This window comes from Falco peregrinus, chromosome 4 (assembly GCF_023634155.1).
Source record: "Falco peregrinus isolate bFalPer1 chromosome 4, bFalPer1.pri, whole genome shotgun sequence".
NCBI classification, from domain to species: domain Eukaryota; kingdom Metazoa; phylum Chordata; class Aves; order Falconiformes; family Falconidae; genus Falco; species Falco peregrinus.
The window spans coordinates 119,984,487-120,007,952 of NC_073724.1; the positions used below are offsets into that span (position 1 = coordinate 119,984,487).

At 55.0% G+C, this 23,466-nt stretch overlaps 1 protein-coding gene across 1 annotated transcript in view; it reads left to right on the top strand.

Annotated features, from left to right (window-relative positions):
- The window catches only part of DCHS1 (dachsous cadherin-related 1), a 55,731-nt gene that overhangs the window by 24,207 nt on the left and 8,058 nt on the right, over positions 1-23,466 (top strand). Inside the window, exons 3-17 of the mRNA XM_055801420.1 lie at positions 1,829-2,017; positions 2,131-2,362; positions 3,429-3,665; positions 4,037-5,056; positions 5,263-5,450; positions 10,363-10,459; positions 10,636-10,793; positions 12,826-13,660; positions 13,975-14,214; positions 14,697-14,822; positions 15,114-15,323; positions 15,891-16,754; positions 17,247-17,360; positions 22,297-22,508; positions 22,675-22,829. Coding sequence (XP_055657395.1) covers positions 1,829-2,017; positions 2,131-2,362; positions 3,429-3,665; positions 4,037-5,056; positions 5,263-5,450; positions 10,363-10,459; positions 10,636-10,793; positions 12,826-13,660; positions 13,975-14,214; positions 14,697-14,822; positions 15,114-15,323; positions 15,891-16,754; positions 17,247-17,360; positions 22,297-22,508; positions 22,675-22,829 — 4,877 coding nt within the window. The remainder of the gene's footprint in view (positions 1-1,828; positions 2,018-2,130; positions 2,363-3,428; positions 3,666-4,036; positions 5,057-5,262; positions 5,451-10,362; positions 10,460-10,635; positions 10,794-12,825; positions 13,661-13,974; positions 14,215-14,696; positions 14,823-15,113; positions 15,324-15,890; positions 16,755-17,246; positions 17,361-22,296; positions 22,509-22,674; positions 22,830-23,466) is intronic.

A 23,466-nucleotide genomic window follows, 5' to 3' on the forward strand; every position in this document is an offset into this window, starting at 1 on the left:
GCTTTTCCAACCACAGTGGTAGAGAATGCTACCAGCTGAAACCCAGGCGTGACACACAAGTCCAGTGTATCGGTACAGGGCTGTTACCCCAGTAATAACATCCCACATGGAGCCAGAGTACAGGCAACCTGAATACAGGTTTCAGCAATGTCAGCGAGGTCAGACTTACACTCAGATGAGCAGCTCCACAGCAAAGGGAGCTGGGGCAGGAGGGACGGATGATGTTGAACTCAGGGGGGAGGCAGGTGGGTCCAGTTTCCCAAAGTGGCCGGGCTGCTGTCATGGCACCTGTGGCTCTGAGTGCTCTGCAGCCGGAGCAGGGAGGGGGGATCCTGTTGCATGGCAGTTCTGGCAGCTGCTGCAGGGCTGGGGAGCAAATACTCTGTACAGGGAGCATGGTGCTCCTTGTAGGTGTGCTTTCAGCTTCTCCCCTCAGGCATCCCCTTAGACCACGGGCAGTGGGGCAGGAGAGCTGGTGAGGATGTGCCGCAGGTGCTGCCTCCCCTCCCTGGGGTGCAGAGCAAGAGTGTATGGTCTAGGGCGGGAGAGAGGCCCCCCCTCTGCCTGATTTGGTTTTGCTTCCCTGTCCCAGCTGTTCTTTGTACTCTTGTTGTCCTTGCATCTCTGATGGTTGGGCGAGTGGTTCAGGTTAGGGGCCCTGCCCGAAGGAAAGAGCTGTTTGCAGCCCCCAGCTGGGCCCTTTCCTTGGCGTGCATGCAACGTTCCTGTGCTTCTCGCTCACGGGAGCCGAGGCCCCAGCGCTGCTGCTGGGAGGAGCTGTGGCTGACGAGGACTGAACTCCACTTCACCCGGGCCTGGCCCAGCTGCCTCCCTCCTGGCTCCGTCCTCCAGCTTTGTTCTCTGTGCAGAGCTCCCAGCTGGTGGATGAGCCATGGGCAGTGATGCTGGGGTCAAGGGGAAGGAGCCATTTTCTGCTGACCCGAGCTCTGCAAGAAGCCCAAGGAGGAACTGGAGCCTTGCAAGCAGGCAGCAGTTTTAATACTCCTGCTGCATCTGTAACTGCTAATGCAATTCATGTGCCCTGGCTAGCCCAGGGCTGCTGGGCACAGAGCTCTAGGGGCAGGGTCATGGTGACAAGGGAGCTGTTTTTCTTCCTGGCTTGTCTTAAGTGTCTTTGAAGAAAAGAGGGAGCAGAGAGCCAGCTCTGCAAAGGTGCAGGTTGTCCCTGGCTGGCCAATCAAGCTGGATGCACGGGGGATGCTTGGCTGCTAGATCCTTGGCATCTGTGTAAGGCTTGGCCTTTCTGCACCCCCTTTGCTGAGGGTTCCTTTTGCACCTTTTCCTTTGCTGAGGCAAGTCTGTTGACCTGGGCCATGGATGTTGCCTCAGGGGTGCAAGAAGGGAGGTATCACCTGAAACAAGGCACCTCTGATGATGCAGGGACCCATGGCAGCACTGTAGATAGAAAAGCAGGGTGCAGCTCTTACAAGTCTCAGCTCTGTGCTCCCCCACCTCTGTGACCCTTCACGGGGACCAGGCCAGCATGGGCTGATCCTGGGATGCCCCACAGCTGCCTGCAGCAGGGCCCAGGACACTGTCTGCAGTCATTGAAGCCCTGGGACACCCTGTCCTCTTGCAGGGAGGGCTGCAGAGGGAGTGTTGGCTTGTCTGGGACAGGGGATCGCAGGGTTGAGGCAGTAACTGTCTGTCTGCTTGACTATGGACAGCTTTGAGGACTGTGCAGTGGTTGTGGGCCACGGAGCAGATGGCGGCCCTGGACTGCGGAGGTGGTGGTGATGGGCTGGGTCTGGCTCGTGGTCTTCTCTGTGATGCCAGCCCTGTTCATGTAGTGCCTTCCCTCATCCAGGTAACAGCCACAGATGCAGACAGCGGCACATTTGGCTCCCTTTCCTACTCCATTGGTTCTGGCATCGGCAGTGTTGTCCCCACACAGTTCAGCATCGACAAGCACACGGGGCAGCTGTGCACTGTGCAGCCTCTGGATCGTGATGAGGGCACATCTGCCTATGATTTCACCATCACTGCTGTTGATGGGGTGAGTGCTGGAGTGGCCGCGGGGATGCGATGCTGCTGTCTCGGCACTGTGCAGGGGACACTGTTGTTCTTGCCCCTGCTCTTTGCACCGTCTCTGATCAGGTCCTTCCACAGGGTGGCCTGAACTCCATGGTTTATGTGAAAGTTTTTCTGGAGGACATAAATGATAACCAGCCAGTGTTTTACCCCCTGGAGTATGCTGCCAGCATCAGCACGCAGAGCATGCCAGGTACAGCTGTGCTGCGTGTTACTGCCCACGACAAGGATGAGGGGCTCAACGGGAGAGTGACCTACCACATTGTCCTGGGAAACTCACCCCCTCTCTTTGCCCTCAACAAGGACACAGGTGAGAGAGAGCTCAAGGGCAGCCAGAGTAGGCAGCACTCAGAGCAATGGGATGCGGGCAGGTGTAAGAACCAGCCTGAGGGACAGTGCTTGGTCATCTCAGCAGTGCAATCTGCCACCAGGATACATCTGTTCCTCTCCCTGCCACATCTTCCCTGCCTCGGCTTCTTGAGCCTCTGGCAGCCCTTTCCCAGACTCAGTCTCTGACCTTTTGTTTCTGCCCCCTGCTCTGTTCCTCACTTGTCCTGTCTTCCCTCCTCTCTTTCATTCCCCATCCGTGACTCACTGCGCCTTTCCTCCTGCATGCTGCTTGCTTTGCCCCATCAGGCTGTATCCTGCTTAGTTCCTTGTCCCTGCCCTGTTCCCTCCCCTCCCCTGCTCAGTTTTACTCTTCATCCCTGTGACGCTCTGTTGTGCTCAGTCCCACCTTTCCCGCTGGCTGCATTTGCTCTGCCTTGCTTTGGCCACCAAAGCCAGAGCAGTTTCTGCTAGGGAGGTGAGTGCATGGGTGTGTGGTGCCAGGGTCTCTCAGCAGAACAAGAAGGAGCCCTGTGCTCAACACAGGCATCAGGGTCCCTCCACACTGGTCCCCAGGTTCCCAGAATGTGACTGGGATGAGACAGGCCAACCAGCCATCCTAATGCAGGGCGACCTCCTTTGTAGGGCCTGTTGCGGATGGTCCTTCAGTTCTGTGTCTCCTCCAAGAGCCTCCTCACAGCCCAGATCCCACCTGCTGTGTCGTGACCCTGCACCCCGCAGGGGAAGCCCTGTTCACTCCTTCCCCTGTCCCAAGACCTGCCCTCTGGCTTATTGCCCCCAGCCCTTACCCCTGCTTAGCTCAGGGCTGGGCTTAAGACTGAGAAGGGGGGATTTGGGGAGGCTTTCCCAGGCGGGCTCCTCTTCTTTACTCCGGTTCTTCCATGGTGACCTCCCCCCTGCAACACACACGCATTGTTGACTGTCCCCTTAGGTCTTCCTTTTCAAGCTTATGGTTCGGCCTGTTCCCTTGGTGCCAGACACAGGCAGGGGTGCGGGCATAGTGCCCTCTGAGCTGCTTTCTTCCCTAGGTGTCATCTCCCTCTCATGGTCGCTGAGTGGTAAAGCCAACACCCTGGTGCAGCTGGTGATCTCTGCACAAGATGGTGGGGGCCTACAGGCACAGCCCAATGCCCAGGTGAACATCAGCATCGTGGAGGGCACAGTCTCACCCCCTGTCTTTGAGCAAGCTCAGTACTTCTTCACAGTGCCTGAGGACATGCTGCAGGGTGCCAGTGTGGGAGCTGTCCGGGCCCAGAACCCTCCAGGTATGAGCTTGTCCCTTTCATACACAGTCACTTTTCCTGTCCCCACGTCATCTTGAAGCAGGTGCTCCTCACAGAGCAACCCTGTTCTGGGAGCTCTGCGCACACACAGGGGCACACATACCCGAATGTGCAGCCATGCGATTGTCAGTCAGCTCAGTGCATGCTCTCACATGTGTGCTTACACGTGTGTGTACACACACTTCCACACGTGTATCTGTGCATACATGTACATGTACACAGTGCCACTGTACGCCTCCCAAGCAGAGTCTGCCGCAGGCAGCGCTGCCCAATGCTGCTGCTGTCTGCAGGGGGCTGAGGAGGTGAGCTGGGTACACAAATAGTTCTTCCTGTCTTTGTTTCCTTGTCCACAGGTCATGCTGATGACATCTTTTATTCCATCTCCTCGGGGGATCCTCATGGCTACTTTTCTATTGACTCTGCCTCCGGGCAGCTCCGCACCAGCCTGCCTCTTGATCATGAGTCCCAGGCAGTCCTCGTTCTGGATGTCCAAGCCCGAAGTGGTTCACCTCCCGCCTATAGCAACACACGCGTGAAGATCTCTGTGTCAGATGTGAATGACAATGTGCCAGTGTTCCCAGCCCCCTCTGACTCCATTCTGCTGCCAGAAGCCACAGAACCTGGGACTACAGTGTACACTTTGCAGGCCGAGGACCGTGACAGTGGTGCCAACGGTCAGGTGTATTTTGAGCTGGTGTCAGGAGGTGATGGCACCTTCAGCGTGGAGCGCTCTTCAGGGGCGGTGCGACTGATCGGGGCCCTGCAGTATGAAGCCAGTGCAGCCTACAGGCTGGCCATCATGGCCCGCGATGGCGGTGTTCCCCAGCTCAGCTCCACGTTCACACTGCTGGTGCACGTGCAAGCCGAGCACGACAATGGGCCCATCTTCGACACACTCACCTACCGCGTGGAGGTGCAGGAAGGTGTGCCCGTCTCCACCCGCTTCCTGCAGGTGCGGGCCCTGGCACGCGATGCAGAATCCGTGACCCTTACCTACCACTTGCGTGCAGATGGGGATGCTGCCAGCTTTGGCATCATGCCTGAGAGTGGTTGGCTGTATGTCAAAAGCGCACTGGACCGGGAGACACGGGACCTGTATGTGCTCACGGTGCTGGCCTCAGCAGGAGGCAGTGGTGCAGGGGGGGAAGCCCGGAAAACAGGCACCAGCACTGTACGGATCAGCATCACTGATGAGAACGACAACAGCCCCCGGCTGAGTGAGGAGCGTTACTTCTTCACTGTTCCTGAGAATCAGGCTCCTGGTAGCAGTGTGGGAAGGGTGATGGCAAGTGACCGGGATGCTGGGCAGAACAGCCGGCTCACCTACCGCCTGCTCCAGCACGATCCCAACTTCCTTATCCACACACAGACAGGTGAGAGACTTTTGGCTTCCTAGGCTGGGGCTGGCTGGGGAGAAAGTCCAGGGCAGGTCAAAAGTGATGCGGGCCAGGCCAGCGCCACAAAAGAATACTCCTTTTCCTCCCTCTGTGGTGCTGGGCTCCCCAGCAACATACCTGAGCACTGGCTCTTCTCTAAAGCATTTTTTGGGCTGAGCTGTGTCCCCACTTCTCCCTCGCAGGGGAGCTCAGCACCAAGCATAGCCTGGACCGGGAGCAGCAGTCCAGCTACCAGCTCTTGGTGATCGTGCAGGATGGGGGAGCGCCACCCCGCAGTGCCACAGGAACCATCTATGTCACTGTGCTGGATGAGAATGACAATGCTCCTGCTTTTCTTCACGTGGCCAGTGGTCAGGAGCTACCCGTGCAGGTAGGGGCAGCAGGCTGAAGCCCTGGTGAGGCCGGGGTGTGATAGCCTCTGGGTTTGGGGACAGGCAGTTCTGCAGGGGCAAATGGAGTGGGCAGGGGCACCCAGCCGAGTTTCAGGGTGGGAGATAAGCAGGCACAAGTTGCATCTATGCAGCAGCCAGGGCAGTCTGGTAAATCTGATTGAGATGTGGTACGACTGGTCATGTCCTTGGGAAATGCAGACAACCCTGTGCACAGAGCAGGTGAGGACTGCACAGGGCTCTGAGATCAATAGAACTGACCAGCAGGCAGAAGCTCTTGGCTCACACGTCTGCAAGCAGGGAAAGCGAAAGGGAGCCCAAAACCTGGTCCAGCAGAGCCAGGGGTGAAAGACATTGGCAAGCAGAGAAGCATGGGCTGCCATTAACATCTAGGTCTCAGGAATTTTGGTATAGCCACTTGGCTTTCTAGGAGGTCAAGAAAGCACTGCCCAGCTGGATTTTGCACTCACAAGGGTTTTCTGAGAATCTGCTATGGGTCCCAGGCCAGCCTTCCCCCTCAGTGCTGTGTGGTGGCAGCAGTCACGCGGGCACTGAGTGTGCTGCAACCCGATTTATGTCTGTGCTGCTCAACAGAAGTGGGTGAGGACCAACCTTCCACCCCCAGCCCCAGCTGGCTGCATCTGCTCGGCTGTAGCCCCTGTGGTGAGGGCTCGCGGGAGCTGGGCGAGTGGTGCTGGCCACAGTGGAGCAGGATGGGCAGCACAAGAAGCCCTGTCCTCATCTCCTCTGCACAGAGTGAGGAGAACCTGCAGCCAAAAGGATGTGCTTGCTCTGCACGTTGCTGCGCTTCAGGCAGTGCTCTCAAAGCCACTTGTGCTGTGCTGGGTTTAAAACCATCACAGTGATGGCAGCCTTTGTCTGTCACAGGTCCTGCCTGAGCCGCACACCAGAGGCAGGTCAGAGCAGGCAGGACTGTATTGGCAGGTCACTGCCGTGCCTGGATGACCATCAGCACAGGACCCTGGGGACACTGCACCTCCAGTCACACCTTCCCTGTTCATTGCTTTTTCCCTTCCTGTTACAGGTTGCAGCCATCCCTTGCCCAGCTGCCTTCTTGCATGTCCAGCTGGCAGTCTCGGCTTGCAGTACTGTCAAGGCTTGGCCTGGATGAAGGCGTCTCTCAGGGCCTGGTGGAGGCAGAGGAAGGCAAAGTTAGTCTTGTCCTCTGTCTGAGCAGGGCTCTGGCCTTTGGGTCTCTCCTGCAGGCCAGGGGCCAGCCGTGGCATTGCCGAGGCTGTGACTGAACAGGCTCTGCAAAATGGCATTGCTCACACTACGTGTCTGCAGCCTGCTGAGTGTCCTCTCTCTGGGGCAGGGATACCCACCGCACACTTGCACAGCAGGTTCTGCAGTTGATTCCAGTGTTTGGGGGCATGAAATGCTGGGAGTGTCCTGCTAGAGCTTGGGAGGTGTCTTCTCATACAAAGGTACCACAAAAGCATACACATCCTGCGGGAAAGAGTGAGGTCGGGACAGATTTAGAGTCCTGAAGGCAGGTAAATGCTATGACAGTTCTGAACGAAACAAGTATTGGAGCACTGTGGTTTGAAGCCCTCCTGCTAGAAACACAGGTAGGGAAGGGTGAAGCAGAGGAAGAGGCCGCTGTTAATCATGATTTAGGTGTAGAAGAAAAGCTTGGAGGGGAAAGTAAGACCTGAATGATAAAAGCTCAAGTGATTTATTGCAGATTTGCTCACTGGAGTGTCCATATCAATGTTCATTAGGCAAAGCAGAGGGAGGTTTCTGTATGGGCACCTTGCTTTAAGCATCAGCTAGAGGGGTATCTCCCAGTGCCGGGTTGCAAGATGTGCTTGTCAAGCACATTGGTAGCACACTGGCAGGACCAGGTGGTTGCAGTAGTACTACCAGGAACTGCAGTTGTAATAGATCCTCCCAGGGAATGATCCCTGGGAAATGGGAGAGGGAGCAAAGAGGGGGGAGAAGCGGTCTGTATTCACAGAGCAGGGATATCACTGGTGGGTGCCTAGGACTGGTGCTGGTGCCCTTGCTATTTAGTGCTTACATATGTCCTCCAGAAGAGGTGGTTGGTTGTTGATGTTACTGATCTGTTCATAGTGTTCATAGTAATAAAGGTGAGGGCTCCCTGAGAAGAACTGTAGAAAGATCTTGTTTGACTGTCCAATTAGAAAAGAAGACGGGGAATGAAAGTCACGGTTGCTAACTGGAAAGTGATACAGATGGCAAACAGCAATATGAATTTCACTTACACAGTGGTGGGCTCTGAACTGGTTATGGAAGTTTAAGGAGTAGATTGGGGCGTCACCATGAATGCTTTGTGAAAATGTCAGCTCAGGGCTCAGCCGCATTCAAAAAGGCAAGTCAAATGCTGAGTTTTATTAGAAAAGGAACAGAGAATTAAAGAAAACATCATTACCCTACCTCTCAAATTCCGCACACACGCTCTGCCCAGCCTCCATTCTACTAAATAAGCAGTAGTGCTAGAAAAGGTTCAGAAAAGGATGTTAATGTGATCTTCAGCAGATAATGGTTTCCATGCAGAAAGAAAGTAATTTAACATTCTTTGGCATGGAAGAAACTGTAGGAATATAACAGAGGTGTGCAGTAAATGGCACAGAGAAAGTCATGGGGACATTAGAAGTTGCTTTTTTCACAACACAAGACCTATGCAGGCAGCTTCATAAGAAATGACCAGGCAGCAGGTTTCAAATAAACAAAGGCAGTACTTTTTTATGCAGAACATAATTAAATTGTGAAATCATTGCCAAAAGTTACATGGGTTCAAAACTAGATGAATTTATGGAAAGAAAAAAATCCATCAAAGGCTGTTGAACAAAAATACGATCTGTGGCTCAGGAAGTGACTTTAGCCACAGACTGCTGGAAGCTGGGAAGGTTTCACAGAAGGATTATTCCATACATACCCTATTTCTTGCATCTTCTCTATACATCCACTGCCAGCCACTGTCAGAGCTAGGCCAGTGGCTGAGGTGGCTCTCTGATCTTCGGACCAAACTGGTATTTGCAGCAGCCTTCTTGGAGGGTGGACACCTGACCTGGACAAGTCTGCCTGGTAGCAGTTTTACTAAGGCTGAGGTTTTTGCAGAGGCAAGACTATTTTGATTGCTGTTTATTCGTCTGGTTGTACATCTGAGATGGCATTTGTACATGGAGCCTGTGTAGATCCAACTCCTCTGCTGAGTCACTACTTTCCCCAGATGGAGTTTGAGTCCTTGTGGAAGAGAAGCGCGGCCATGCACATGAAGCAGGAGCCCCTTGTATCCTGATGGGGGGCGATTAGGGACAGGATGGGGGGCAGGCTCTGCCCCAGCCTGTTACAGAGGAGGGGCTGGAAGGGGCCTCCTAAGCATGGCCCCAATCAGAGGTGTCCACGCAGACACTCCTTTTCATAAACAGCTGAGCTATATTTAGAAGGTCCTCTGCCTCCATCGCTGCTGTGAAACGCTGTTCCAGATTCCTTGATCTGGTAGTTAAAAACCGTCTCTTAATTTCCAGCCTAAACTAATTTCTGACCACTTTATACTCATTTGTTCTTGTGCCAATATTGTGTTTTTGCTTAAAGAGCTCTTCTCTCTCCTTGGAATTTCCCTCCCCTCTCCCCAGTGTTTACAGAGTGCAGTCACATCACTGCTTGGCCTGGCTAAACAAGGCCAGCTCCTCTGGTCTCCCCTCCCTGAGCGCTACCAGTGTGATGCCAGCAGCTTGTGCAACAGCATTAACACTTGCCTCCTCTCAGGAGCTTGCAGCTTCTTTCCTGGGATTCTTTCCTTGCATTCTTGCTCTGATTCCACTTGTCTTTTTCATGAATGCATTAAAGTGGTACCACACAGAGGTCACCTAGCACAGCTAGATCTGTGAGGATGATTTGTGCTGTGGGATGTGCTGATAGGATGTGCATTTGAGGTCTGTAGCTTCAGGATGTGAATTTGATGTCTTCTGGTGTGGAAGGGACCACAGAATTTGTGCCAAGTGGAGAACCTGCCCTACCCGTCAGGTGTGGGTGGCTGCAAGGAGTCTGTGCTGGAGGAGAGACAGGTCAGCCAGCAGGCATGGGTTGTTTGCTGAGGGTAATCCCAAAAACTGACAGGTGGTGAGGGACAGTAATGGGGATGGGTCCATTTCCATAACTATCTGGGAAAGGTGTTTGCATGCAATGCTGTTACATGTGGTCTCTGTCAGGAGGCTGGTAACTCACCTGAGAATATGGGATTAGTGGAGCATGTGCGTAATTAATGCCTTGATGGTACTGTGATGCACTGGCACAAAATGGTGTTCTTAAGTGCCTACCGACAGGCAGTCAGCAGTGCTAGCTAGGAACAAGAGAGAGAAGGGAAAAGCCCTAAGAGTCCAGGTGTCCAAGCGCAGGAAGAGCTGCCAGCTGCATTTCCAGAGATTGCAGACCTCCCTGGGCTGGCTGGTGGGGACTGAGAAAGTCATCTTCCATTCCCAGAGTGACTGGCCTCTGAGCCCGTCAGTGCTCACACCTTTGCATGTTGCTGAAGGGGTCTGTTGGGGGGCAGAAAGAACCAGGACGGTGGTGGAGCCCTGGTTTACCTAGCTGCAGAGGCTTTAGGCATAACAGGAGTGAAATGGTGTCCCACCATCACACTGCAGCTCACTGCTGCAGCATGCCCCAGCGCCGCTAAGCTGGTTGCTAAACAGGGCGGTATGGGAGGAGGGCTGGCATGGCAGAAACTCCCTTTGCCAGCTTCGCTACGGGCACAGCCTGTGGGTGTTGCTGCAGGATCTGTGCCTTGGGTGAGGTGTGCAGCTGCTGTAGGGAGGTGCAGATCCTGTGCCATGCTCGGGGTTTTGTGGGGGTAGTCTGAAGGGTGCCCTGTGCCACTCAGCTGCTCCCTGGGCTGTGCTACAGGTGCTGGAAGAGAAGCCATCGGGACTTCTAGTCGCCTCCCTGCAGGCCAAGGACCCCGACGAGGGTGAGAATGGGACCATCATCTACTCACTGATAGGTATGAGCTGCAGAACTGACTGATGGTGCTCTCAGCCTTGCAGCCATCACCCCTGTGGGCAAATGGGTGCCCACTGCCCAAGCTCTGCCATACCGTGCTCCCTCCTCCATCCCAACCTGCTCCCTGCCCTCCCTCCTCTCTGCTTTTTCCTGCAGCATTTCACCTTCTTTCTGCAGGAGCCTGGGCAGAGCGTTTCACACTGCACATGGCTACTGGAGAGTTGCGGACTGCCACAGTTCTACGCCGATCTGATCGTGCCGAGTACATCTTCACTGTGACAGCCAGTGACAGGGGCACGGTACCTCGCAGTACGTCAGCCATCATTCGCATTCAGGTATCCAGCACCCCTGCTCCTCTTCTCCTGCACCATCTATCCCTTGCTCGCGTCCTGGAGAACACCATCTAGCTACTTGGCAGCCCTCCTCCCTGCCTTCCCACCCTCCACTGCCTTCATCCCAGTGCACCCTCTGCCCTTGCTCAGCTATTGATCCAGCCCTAAAATCTGTGTGGAGAACCTGGGATGGGAAGGGGTGGGTCTGTCTGCCATTGTGTGTGTTCTCATTTGTAAAGTGGTCAACAGCATTAATAGTAAGCAGTTCTGTCTTTTTCCTGGACAGCAAAGCCTGTCCTGGATATGCTGTTGCAGAGAAGACCTCAGAGGTCCCCTGCACAGACAAATTAATCCTTCCCAGCAGCTATTGAAAACAGCATTCCTGACATGCGGGGTGTTCTTCATGTCCATATAACTTTGGCACTTGCTGTCTGGTGTGTTGGCCCAGACAGCCAAGTCCTTTCTCTGTTGTTAGTAATGAGCTTCCTTTTACAGCAGAGACTTCGGTTTCCCCCTAGTTAAGGCACCTTCACAGCACACCATTCCACAGCTTTCTGTCCCTGCTCTTGCAGTTCCCAAAGCCATTTGACTCTCCTTGTTTGACATTCTGCTGCTTTCTGTGCTGGCAGTGCCCTCTAACATCGTCAACAAGTTAATAATGTGCTCAGCTTTCTTGTGCCCTTGCATCTGTCAAAAGCAAATACCAGCACCAAGAGCCATCTCTGCAAAGGCCAGCTAATGGCTTTCCTTGAGCCAGTCAGTCTTCTAGTCCTTTCTGTCACACAGCCACACTCAGACTGTGCCTTTTCTCAGTGTAATGAGTGATCTCCCATGTGCATCAGAGCCCAGCTAAAACCCAGGCAAGTTAGAATCACTGCATTTCCTTTGTCCTTGAGGAGAGCAGAGGTGTTAGCCTGACACATCTGCCTTTAGCCATTTCACAATGCATTTTATTCCACTTCCTTTTATGCCGTGTCTGTAACTGTTCTTGTCACTAAAGTTGTTCTACAGCCTTCAAAGTGTTCAGGCCAGGCTGGCAAGCAGGTTGTCCCTGAAGTGCATGTTGCCATCCCTATAATGTAGCAATTTGCTTGACAGTTGCGAGTTTTGATACCCCTTTGGGCTGACAGTTTTGCTGTATTCTCTCTTTCCCCAGCTCCTTGACATGAGTGCACTGAGCTTTTCAACATATTTTCCCTTCAGATAACACTGTGGCTTTTCATGCATCCTCTGTCCCATCTGCAGGTGCACTTCATCCCCAAATTAAATCCAGTATCTTTGGGTAATATTGGATAATCTTTCTTCTCTATATCTCTCATCTGGATGAGTGTTAACCTCTCATCTTTCCCACTCTTGCTTATGTTTTGCACAATTTTTTCTGCTGGTGTCTGTTGCCTTTGCAGTATCTAACACAATCACAGACTCACAGAATGGTTGAGGTGGGGAGGCACTTCTGGAGGTCATCTTTTCCAACCACCCTGCTCAAGGAGAGACATCCAGTCAGTTGCCCAGGACCATGTCCAGGTGACTTTTGACTGTCTCTGAGAATGGAGACTCCACCACCTCCCTGGGCTACCTGTGCCAGTGCTCAGTCACCCTTCCAGTGAAAAGTGTTTCCCAGTGTTCAGAGGGACACTCCTGTGTTTCAGCCTGTGCCCATTGCCTCTGGTCCTGGCACTGGGCACCATTGGGAAAAGCCTGGCTCTGTCCTCTTTGCATCCTCCCTTCAGGTTTTTGTATTTGGCAAGATCCCCCCTGAGCCTCCTCTGCCCAGTCAGCAGCTCTGTCTGTCTTTACCTACCCTAACTCTCCTGGTGAAGCTCGTCTTTCACCCTGTCAAAACCCGTGCTTGTTCTCAGTGTGTTTTTCAGGTTCTCAGGTTGCTGTTCATCTGTTAGGCCACAATAGATGAGACTTTGCTTCCCGACAGCTGCTGCCTGCAGGCCCCATGTCCCACTCTGCACTGGCTCCCCAGTAGGACCTCCTGGCACACAGCACCCTGGCATGTGTCCCTCACTGCTGCCTCTCCTTACAGGTCCTGCCATCCTCCCGGGTGCTTCCACGGCCTGATGCCACTGTGTTGACCCTGCAACCTCTTGAGGGGGTCAGGCCAGGGTCTGTGATTGGCTCGGTGGCACCTCCAGATGCTCCTGCGCGAGGACAGCTGACCTACACAGTGGTAGGAGGTGGTGGGGATGGCACCTTTGTGGTTGACAGTGTCACAGGGGAGATTTACGCTGCCCGGGAGCTGGACTATGAAGCTGGGGCACGGCATGTGCTTCAGGTGAGTGCTGAGGACACACAGCATGGCTATCCCTCCAGCCGACTAGTGCTGGTACAGATCCACGTGCAAGACTGCAATGACCAGGCACCCACCTTTCCTGAAGACCCCATCACCATCGTGGTGCCCGAGAATGCCCAGGCTGGCTCATCCATCTTCACCTTCCAGGCACTGGACGGGGACGGGGTGGGCCCCAACAGCCAGGTGCGCTATGCCCTGCTGCACCAGGAGCCCTCCGGGGCTCCCTTTCAGCTTGACAGCCGCTCGGGGCTGCTGACCCTCCGCCAGAGCCTTGACCGGGAGGCTGCTGCCTCCTTCCTCTTGGTGGTGGAGGCCACGGACCAGGCTCGCAACATCAGCCAGCGCCGCTCGGCGGCTGTCACGGCCCGTGTGTTTGTGACTGATGAGAATGACAATGCGCCCGTGTTCCTCTCACCTGCTGCTGTCAGCGTCATGGAGGACCAGCCAACGGGGTTTGTGGCGCTGCATGTGGTGGCCCAGGACAACGATTTGGGAGAGAATGGACGCGTGAGCTACTCGTTGCGAGCAGGCAACAGTGACGGCCGCTTCCACCTTAACCCTAGCACTGGTGAGGGCCCAGGGCGGTGCAGGGTGCACAGCAGGGATGCGGGGAACACGGGGACTGAGGAGGGTGCAGGGGCACAAGGGGATGTAGCAAGGTGCGCAGGAGGAGGGCATGGGCTGGGGAACCCAGAGGAGGAGACTTGCGGGGTGCATAGAGCCCCAAGCATAGCACCTGGCTGGCATGATACTGCTGTCTCTCTCGAGACCTGGCTGTCCCTGGCTCACTGCAGTGCCTGCAGCCTTGCAATAGCTCTGTCCTGGGAACAGTTTGCCCTGGTGCCATGTGGTCCCAGCTTGCCAGTCTCCCTGTGTCTGCAGGCGCGCTCTCCATTGTGCGGGCCCTGAACCGGGAGGAGGTGGTACAGCACAACCTGACCGTGGTAGCAACGGATCATGGTTTCCCACGCCGCTCCGCCACACAGCTACTGTCCGTGCTGGTGCTGGATGTCAACGATGAGGCTCCCACTTTTGAGAAACCTGAGTATGAAGCACACATCATGGAGAACTTGCCAGCTGGCAGCCCTGTGCTGCAGGTGCTGGCCACGGACCGGGACCTGGGTGAGGATGCAGGGCAAGGGTGAGCTGCCCAGTTTGTTCAGGGGTCCTTCTGGAGATGCAGCACCCAGAACTGGGTGCATTCTGCTTCCTTCCACCTGGTTTGGAGAGCCTGGATGACCATGGAAGGAAGGATCATCACCTGGCCTGGAGATAAGAGATGAAGGCTGAATCCTGGGAGGAGCTGAGAATGAGAACAGGGACTGTGATTCCCTCTGCTCCCTAAGCCTCTCTTCCAAGCTCCTCTGCTTCCTTGGAGGTTCACTGGCCCATCTTCCCTTCTATAAGCTGGGCTGGGCGAGGACCTCTTCCACCACACACCTCTGCCCCAGCTTTACTTGCCAGGGAGTGAGCTCATCCTCTCCCACAGCCTTCGTGGCCCCTGGGTGGGAAGCCTGGGAGGAGGGAGGTGCAGGGCTGTGAGCCAAATAAGAGGCTTCTGGGGTCACTGCTGGGCTGCCCTCAAACCACGTTCCTCCCTGCAGGTGCCAACGGGCAGGTGTCCTATGGGGGTCTCTCTGGGGGGCCATTCTCCATCCACCCACAGACGGGGCTTATTGTCACCACACGTGTCCTGGATCGCGAGGAGCAGGAGCAACACGTGCTGATGGGTAGGGCTGTGCTGATGCGCGAGAGGGGTGCAGCAGCGTAGGGGTAGGGAGCACAGGGGAGGCAGATGGGTGCTCCCTGCTGCTGGGGTAGGGCAGTATTGCAGGGAGGGGAGGCCATGCGATGTGATGGGGGTTTGTGGGGCAATAGGGTTGTTGGGTAGATTGAGCATGCAGGAGTGCCAGTGATCCCATGCCTGGCTGCCCCCGTGATTGGGCATTTGCATATGACAGCCTTGATAGCAGCTCGCAGTCAGGAGGGCAAGCTGCAGTGGTCTTGCTGTGTTCCTGCAGTCTATGCACGGGATGGTGGCCTGCCCCCCAACCTCTCCAAGGCAACTGTGCGGATAACAGTGGGGGATGAGAATGACCATGCACCACACCTAGAGAGCGAGTCCTGCTCTGTGGAGGTCCCTGAGAACCAAAGCTCTGTGGCACTTTACACCCTGCGGGCCACCGATCCTGATGGAGGCGAGAATGGGCGCTTGGAATACCATGTGGCAGGTGAGGAGCACAGGGAGCTCTGTAGCTTCTTTCTTTAGCAGTAGGTAAGGGCTGTTTACCCTGGGTTGCCCATGACTCTGCGAAGCATCAACCATGGCAGTTCATGTTCCGCTTCAGTTCTCTCCTGCTCCAAACCACATGTAGCTGCTGCCACCTCTCAGCCTTCTAGTTTTTCTGCCCTCAGTAAAGTGCACCCCAAGATCTAGACACCCTGCAGTTCCTCATTCCCCAGGCTCTTGCCTGGTTCCCTAGGCTTGGACTAGTTCCATACCTCTCTTGGCTAGTCTGACCTGTTGAATTTACAGGTTGCGAAGTGAGACGTCTTTGCTGTTATCATGCCATGCATTATCTGGGGGCTCCCTCTGGCAGCTGCACCGGCCTGTAAGCTGTTGGAGTCAATTCTTACATATACACACCCCTGGACCAACGAGATTCAATCTCACTGGGCCCTTACAGAGAACAGCTCACTCTGCCCTCCCTGCCAGGTCACAATGGGACGGACTTCATGCTGTCCTTCCTTGTACCAGTTATAGTCATGCAGTCTTGTTATTCCCTCTTCTTTTCCAGATGGAGACCCCAGGCAGGACTTCAGTCTAGATCCAGTCTCTGGTGTCCTCTCCACTGCACGTGCTCTTGACCGGGAGCAAGTTGCTTCCTACAGCCTCACTGTGGTGGTGCAGGACCATGGCACCCCCCCACGCAGTGCCACCATGTCAGTGAACGTGCGGGTGTTGGACCTAAATGACAATGCACCTGGTTTTGCTCAACCCACCTACGTGGTGGAGGTGCCAGAGGACTTGCCTGTTGGTGCCCTGGTGCTGCAGCTCGTGGCTGAGGACCCTGACGAGGGCACCAATGGGCAGGTCTCTTACTACCTGGGCAATGAGTCACTTGGCATGTTCCAGGTCGAGCCGCAGAGTGGGCACATCAGAAGTGCCCAGGTGCTGGACCGGGAACGCCAACCTAGTTACAGCTTCCTGGCCAAGGCTGTGGACTCAGCACCATGGGAGCCCAAGAGTGCAGCTGTGCGTGTCACGGTCACAGTGCGAGATGTCAATGACCATGCCCCTGCCTTCCTGCACAGCCCACTCACCGTCAACTTGTCCCGCCATACACCCCTCAAGCAGGTTGTGGCCACCATGAGGGCAGAGGACAGGGATGCAGGTGCCAATGCCTCCATCCTCTATCGCCTTGCCACCCCCAACTCTGCCTTCGCAATCAACTCCTACACAGGGGATATCCAACTGCTGCAGCCCCTGGGGTCACTCAGCCAGCGCCAGCGGACACTCTTCATCCTGGCCACAGACCTGGGGCAACCAGCACTCTCCTCTACTGGTGTGGTGGTGATCCATTTGCAGGAAGAGCCCTACTGGGGGCTGCGCTTTCCCCGGAGCACCAGTGATGTGGCCCTGCCAGAAAATGCTGCCCCAGGTATCAGCTGAGCAGAGTGACCAGCAAGTGCTGGGATGAACTGGGACAGAACAGGACGGGAGGTGGGTGCTGGGCTGGCAAAGCTGTGGAAAACTCAAACCAGGGAGCACTGCAGGGTCTTGGGAAGCCCCATTATGCTTTGGATAGAGCCAAGGGACTGCAGGCTGTGACTGGTGCCCAAGCTGTTCAGGGTGGTAATCCCTGTGCGTTTGCCTCAGGGTGTTTGGATCACTAGGCAATGACAGGTGCCCAGTTACTCCTGGAAGGTCTCCAGGGGTCACAGTGAGACTACAGAGGGGCCTTGGACAGGCCACAGGAATCCTGGTTCCCAGCCCAAAGTTACCATTAGATCTCGCTTCCTCTGGCAGCAGCGTCCTTGGGCAGAGCTGGGCTGCTGTGGTACAGCACGTGCTGCCCAAGCACCACCCTGACCCTCTCTGGGCCCTGCCCTGAGACTCTGCTGCCCCTTCACAGTGTTTCTCTCTCTTCCAGGCACTGCTGTGGCAAGCATCCAAGCTATGCACACCGGGGGATCTTCTGGACGCATCACATACAGCATCATCAGCGGCAACGAGAAGAATGCTTTCCTTATTCAGCCCACTTCAGGTACAGCACCGAGACCACCTGGGGAAGTAGTACGTGGGAGGCCACCTGTGCTCTGCCAGTGCCTGCACAGCTATCACAAGGCTCAGAGCCCCCTCAAAGGCACAGGAGCACAGTCTACACCTGTATACCAGTGAATTAAATAGTCTTAGCATTTAGACATGGACACTAACCTGTCATTGTCCAGAGGTTGTTAGCACAGCTCCCAGCGCAATTTTGGTCCCCCCTAACTGGACCTTTCCCCAAAAACCTCCTAGGCCCGGTTCAGGAGTTAGCAGAGGCCAGGACCATCACTAAGATGCAATCTGGTTGCAGTCCCTGCCTCAAATGGCAAGTTCAGCCAAGTGACACATGCTGTGTTGGGGCCTCAAGAGCCAGGGACCTGTAGTGCCATGCTTTGTTCTCTGATATGCATGTAGCTGTTGTGACTGCAGCACTGGTGTGGATTCATGACTGTCTCCGTGCGGTCCCACAGGTGACAATAAACAGGGAACCGCACACTGTCCAGTGGGCATTCTAACGGAGTCTTCCCTCTGCACCAGACTGTTCTTGAGCAGCCAGCAGGTGCTGAACACATCAGTGGTGCTTGTGGGTGGCTGGTAGCACAGGCACAGGCAGAGCAGCGATGCAGGTTGCAGGGTGCTGCCCAGTGACACTGGGCCAGCTGGCATTGTTTGCACCACATGCTTCAAAGGGCAGCCTTTGAAGGGCCGTACATTCCTCGGCTTCACGGAAAGCCTGGCTGAGAGCAGGGTGAGGGGTGCCTTGCTGTGAGTTTGGTGCTTGCCCTGTAGTTTGGAAGAGACGGGGATATCACAACGGCTGGTATCAATACAGGCTGGGGGACGAAGGGGTTGAAAGCAGCCCTGCAGAGAAGGACCTGGGGGTACTGGTAGGTGAGAAGCTCAACATGGCCCAGCAATGTGCGCTCACAGCCCAGAAAGCCAACAGAATGCTGGGCTGCATCCCCAGCAGTGTGGCCAGCAGGTTGAGGAAAGTAATTCTGCCCCTCTGCCCCACTCTGGAGAGATGCCACCTGGTATACGGTGTCCAGCTCTGGAGTCCTCAGCACAGGACAGACATGGACCTGTTGGAGCAAGTCCAGAGGAGGTCACAAAGATGATCAGAGGCTTGGAACACCTCTCCTGTGAGGACAGGCTGAGAAAGTTGGGGCTGTTCAGCCTGGAGAAGAGAAGGCTCCGGGGAGACCTTAGAGCAGCCTTTCAGTACTTAAATGGGGCTTGTAAGAAAGATGGGGACAGATTTTTTAGTAGGGCCTGTAGTGGTAGGACAAGGGGGGTGCTTTGAAACTAAAGGAGAGTAGTTTCAGGCTAGATATAAGGAGGAAATTTTTTACTGTAAGGGTGGTGACACACTGGCACAGGTTGCCCAGAGAGGTGGTCAGTGCCGCGTCCCTGGAAACTTGAGGTCAGGGTGGACAGGGCTCTGAGCAAGGCTCTGATCTAGCTGAAGATGTCCCTGCTCATGGCAGGGGGGTTGAACTAGGATGACTTTTGAAGGTCCCTTCCAACCCAAACTCTTACGTGATTCTGTGATTCTATGATATGAGAAAGTTGGTCTTCAGAGCCCAGACTTCAAGATGGACCTTCTTCTAAAACCCTTGTTCTCTTGTGCCTGCCAGATGGTTGGGCTTGGGACAGGATCCCAGGCTGACAGAGATCTTTCTGATACTGCTTGTGCCCTCTGCAGCCCATGGCCGCTCTGCAGGTCCTTGTGAGCCACCCATGGTACGGCACAGTGGGCCCTCCGTTGGCACCATGATAAAGTACTGGCCACTGCAGATTGCCCACAGGCATGGTGGGAAATGCTCAGCCATGCACAAGTACCCATTTGAAATCACAGCGCCCAGTGTTAGCACACATCCCCTCAGCCACCATGCAGGCTTCACAGCGCCCTGGTGTCACTGTGAGCCACTCACTGCACCGTGCTGCTGCTGCAAGCAAGCCACAGCATGGGCACTGAGAGCACTGTGGAGAGGCTGGACCAGCACACCGTATCTCATGAAGGAGGTCCCAACCCCGAGTGGGGCATGGCCCCACTGACTCCTGAGGAACCTGATCTACAGCTGCGGGTTTCCTGCTGCAGCCCTGCATGATGGCAGCTGGCCCAGCACCATGCTGAGCTGCCTCTGCAGAACCGCCTGCACCCTGGCTGTCCCAGAGGGCCCAATGCCACCTTGCAACAAAGCTATATGCACAGCCTGACCACAATTCTTCTGTCACCTTGTGCATGCCAGCACCCAGGCAGTGTAACCCCCAATCCCAAACTGAGCTCAAGCGTTGGTACTTTGCAGTTCCGGAAACCCAGAGTCAACAGGCAGGTGTACTAAAACACCAATCGAGCTCACAGAGGTCTTTGACTGTGGAGAGCTGCTGCACCCACAGCTCCCCGCGTGCTGCCAGTCCCAGGGGTTGCTGCCTCCAAACGAGCAGCCTTTGCACACTGCCAAAGGAGCGTGTCTGTCTGGAGCTGCCATTCAGAAGTAAGCGTGTGATAGCTATGGAGCTTGGCCAAAGCTGCTGTGTCCATGAAGGAAGGGCTGACAGGGTGGCACCCTGGCTAACTCTGTCTGGTCCCTAAGCCAGCACCCAGATCTCTGAGCCAGCAGTCACCCTGCTCCTATGTGTACCCAGGTCTCTCAGCCAAAGTCTACATCATAGCCTGGGGGTGAAAGCAACCCCAAGTGACTCCCAGGCTGCCCATGGGGCTGCCAGAGCCATGCCTTGTCCCAGCCATTCCTTTCAGAGCCAGGCTGTGTGAGAACGGGGGCTGCTCGGATCTGCCCCTGAGCAGACCTGGTGCAGCCCTGCACCACTGCAGCAGCTCACACCTGAAACCCAGTGCCAACAACACAGCTGGAACAGTCCTCACAGAGACTTCTCCTTCTCCTTGCTTTTCCACCCAGGTCTGCAGCCAGACCCTGCACGCAGGGACCATGCTCCCCACTGTGGGAGGCTGAGACCTCTGAGGTCAGTCGTGCAGTGAGGACTCCTCTCCCTGCTGTCCTAGGTACTGTGAGCAGGGCTGTGCTACACCGTGTGCGGCTGTGACACTGGCCTGCATGGCAAGCTGCCATGCTGTGCTGCAGCAAGGCCTTATGGGGTCACAGTATCACATCCCCCTGTGATCCCAGTCCCTTTGCATCCCTTTGTCTTGTCTCTGCGCGAGCTGTGTGTGCCAGTGATTATCAGAACCCTGGGCACACCCTGGCTGCACCTGCATTGCATCTTGGTTGCTGTGGCAGTACACTTCATCACAATGAGGAAACATTTTCCTTGGGCAGAGTCCCCAGAATACAGGATTTTTCCCTTAAAAACGTGTCCCTCCTTGAGTACCGTTTGCCTGTCTGAGATACTTCCCTGCTTTCTCCCAGGGCAAGAGACTGCATGCTGCAACTGGGTATGGGTTGCTGGAGCACCACAGTGAGGGAGGCCAAGGGCACTGGCACAGTGCTGCTCTCCTGCCCTCTGCCAGCTGCCAAAGAGTGCTGTACTGGGCCCCTGTCCTTCAGCTCTGTTGTGACACTGGACCAGTGCATGGCAGCAGTCCATGACCATCCTCAAGCCACCCACAGGATTATCTCCTCTCCAGAGAGGACCAGAGGTGATGTCCCCAGGAGCTGTGTGGGAGCTTTGCATTGGAGAGCTCCAATGTCTAAAGTGCCCACTGTGGACAAGACCAGAGCCGGGGAATGCCACAGGAGCATCCTCAGCCCCATACTGTGGCAAATGGTGCCAGAGGGGCAAGGGAGCACAGCCAGCTCCCAGCCCTCACCACCTTGCAGGAGGTGAGGATGCAGCCATTCTCCAAACCAGGCTGCCATGCTGGTAACTGTAATCTTGTGTTTTCCATTCCCAGATGTATGGCCTGGTTTCAGCTGTGTGCACTGGAACTCATATGGTCATCCAAAGCTGCCAGCAGAGCTCTTACACAGAAGCTGAGCTCGTCCAAGGCCACATAGCTGTTCTAGGTGTCTGATACCACAACCCTATCACCTGACCACTTCACCTGATAGTTGCATGTAGATGCTGAAACAGGCTGCAGAGAGAGTGAGGCTTGTGCAGGACTCCCCAAGGCAGGAACTCAGCCACAGGAGCACTGTTCTTCCTTATTAGATTTGAGTGTGTGCCTGTAGGAATGCTGCCAGCTGTTTTAGTGTATTTTTTGGGATGCCCTCCACCTTCTTGGGTGGGACAGCAATAGCTCGTCATTACGAAATTCCAGGTGCACAGTGGCTCAGGAGGACAATAATGGATGTCTGTCCTGAGACCCATAGCAGAAGAACTGCTGGCAGCTCCTGCAGTGTCTTTGTAAGGATTTGACCTAGACTAATAGCTGCAGCTACGTGACTTTTCAAGCACTGGAACAGGCTGCCCAAGGTGGTGGTTGGGTCACCATCCTTGGAGGTATTTAAAAGATGTGTAGATGTGGCCCTTAGGGACATGGTTTAGTGGTGGACTTGGCAGCGTTGGGTTTAAAGTTGGGCTCAATGATCTTAAAGGTCTTTTCCAACCTAAATGATTCTATGATTCTATGACTTTGGCTTGGAGTTTGATGAGCTTGTGTAGTCGTATGAGCTTGACATGGAGCAGTTCTTTTTTAAACCGGCCAGTACCTCAGATGGTGTCTCCATAGTGGGATGACTATTGCATGTTTTAATGTCAGCAGAAGCTGTCCGGCCCAAGCAAGGTGCAGGATTTATCACCCAGGGCAGCTGGCTGGAACTGATGAGAAGGCTGTCAGTTTGGAGAGGGCTCACAAGAGCTCAGTGAGTTTGTTCTGTCTATTTGAAAATGGATGGGTGAGCAGAAGGATGGACTGAGTGCAAGAGAGCAAAAGAGAAGATGAGGGGTGCATGTGCTGTTGCATCACTCAGCCCCTCTTCACTCACCCCATCCTGCTGTTTCCCTGCTCCCAGGTGCCATCTCTGTTCAGGACTCCAGCAGCCTGGATTTCGAGTCCAGCCCCCGGCTGCGCCTTGTTGTCCAGGCAGAGACAGCAGCTTCCTTTGGCTTCATGGCCATAAACCTTAACCTACAAGATGTGAATGACAACTTGCCACGCTTCCAGCTGCAGAACTATGTGGCATTCATCTGGGAGTCACAGAGCTATGACTCACCAGTCATCCAGGTATTGCTGGGGGCACAAACAGGGACATCCAGGCCGGTGGCCTGACTCTGTGCCAGGGGGAGGGGGGAGGGAGCTGTGCCGTGGGCCTGGGGCTGGCACCTACAGATAGGTCTAGCCTTGGAGGGCTCCACAACTGCACTGCTGCATCTCTCATGTCGCTTTTCAGGTCCTGGCAGATGATCTGGATCAGGGAGCGAATGGGCAGGTGACTTATGCCATCAACCAGTCCCTGCCAATGACAGGCTTGTACCACATCGATCCTCAGACTGGCACCATCACTACTGCCGCCATCCTGGACAGGGAGATCTGGTCCCAGACCCGGTGAGTGGAGCCAGCTAATTTGTGCCACAGATATGAGGGGGGTGTAGCTGCAGAGCAGCATCTCCAAGGCTGCGGAGGATACTCTGCTACTTGGTGCCACCCAAAGCTGTCTCAGCCCTGTCTGCAAAATGTTTTTGCCAAACAGCAGGAACTTAGTCTTAGTGTTAACACGGGAAGCAAATGGTATCAAAGGCATGTCAGATGGCCATGTTCAGCTTGGTCTCTTCACATCTGAGAAGAGTGTGAGAGGAGGCCGTGGACTTCTTTCAGAAGCTGCACCCATTCACTTTCCTGCCTGCTCAATCCAGACCACATATGCTCAGTCCCTTCCCACTCCCATGCATTGTACCCTCCTGACCTGACACACACGCTTCAGGCACTATGCACTGCCCTGAACCCTCTTGCAAGTCCTTCTGCATTCAGCCAAGGTCCTCTGGGCCCCTCACCATGTGCACATGTCTAGCCACATGTATATAAGATAACGGCAAACATGACACACAGTGAATTTAAGTCTTCCCCTACCCTTTTACGCATGCGTGGTTCAGATGCAAGGAACGACTTCTGCTACCCCACCCAGGCTATGTTCTGTCTGCTGTGTGCATGCTCTAGTGGCGACGTGTCTCCCTCCCCTCTTCCC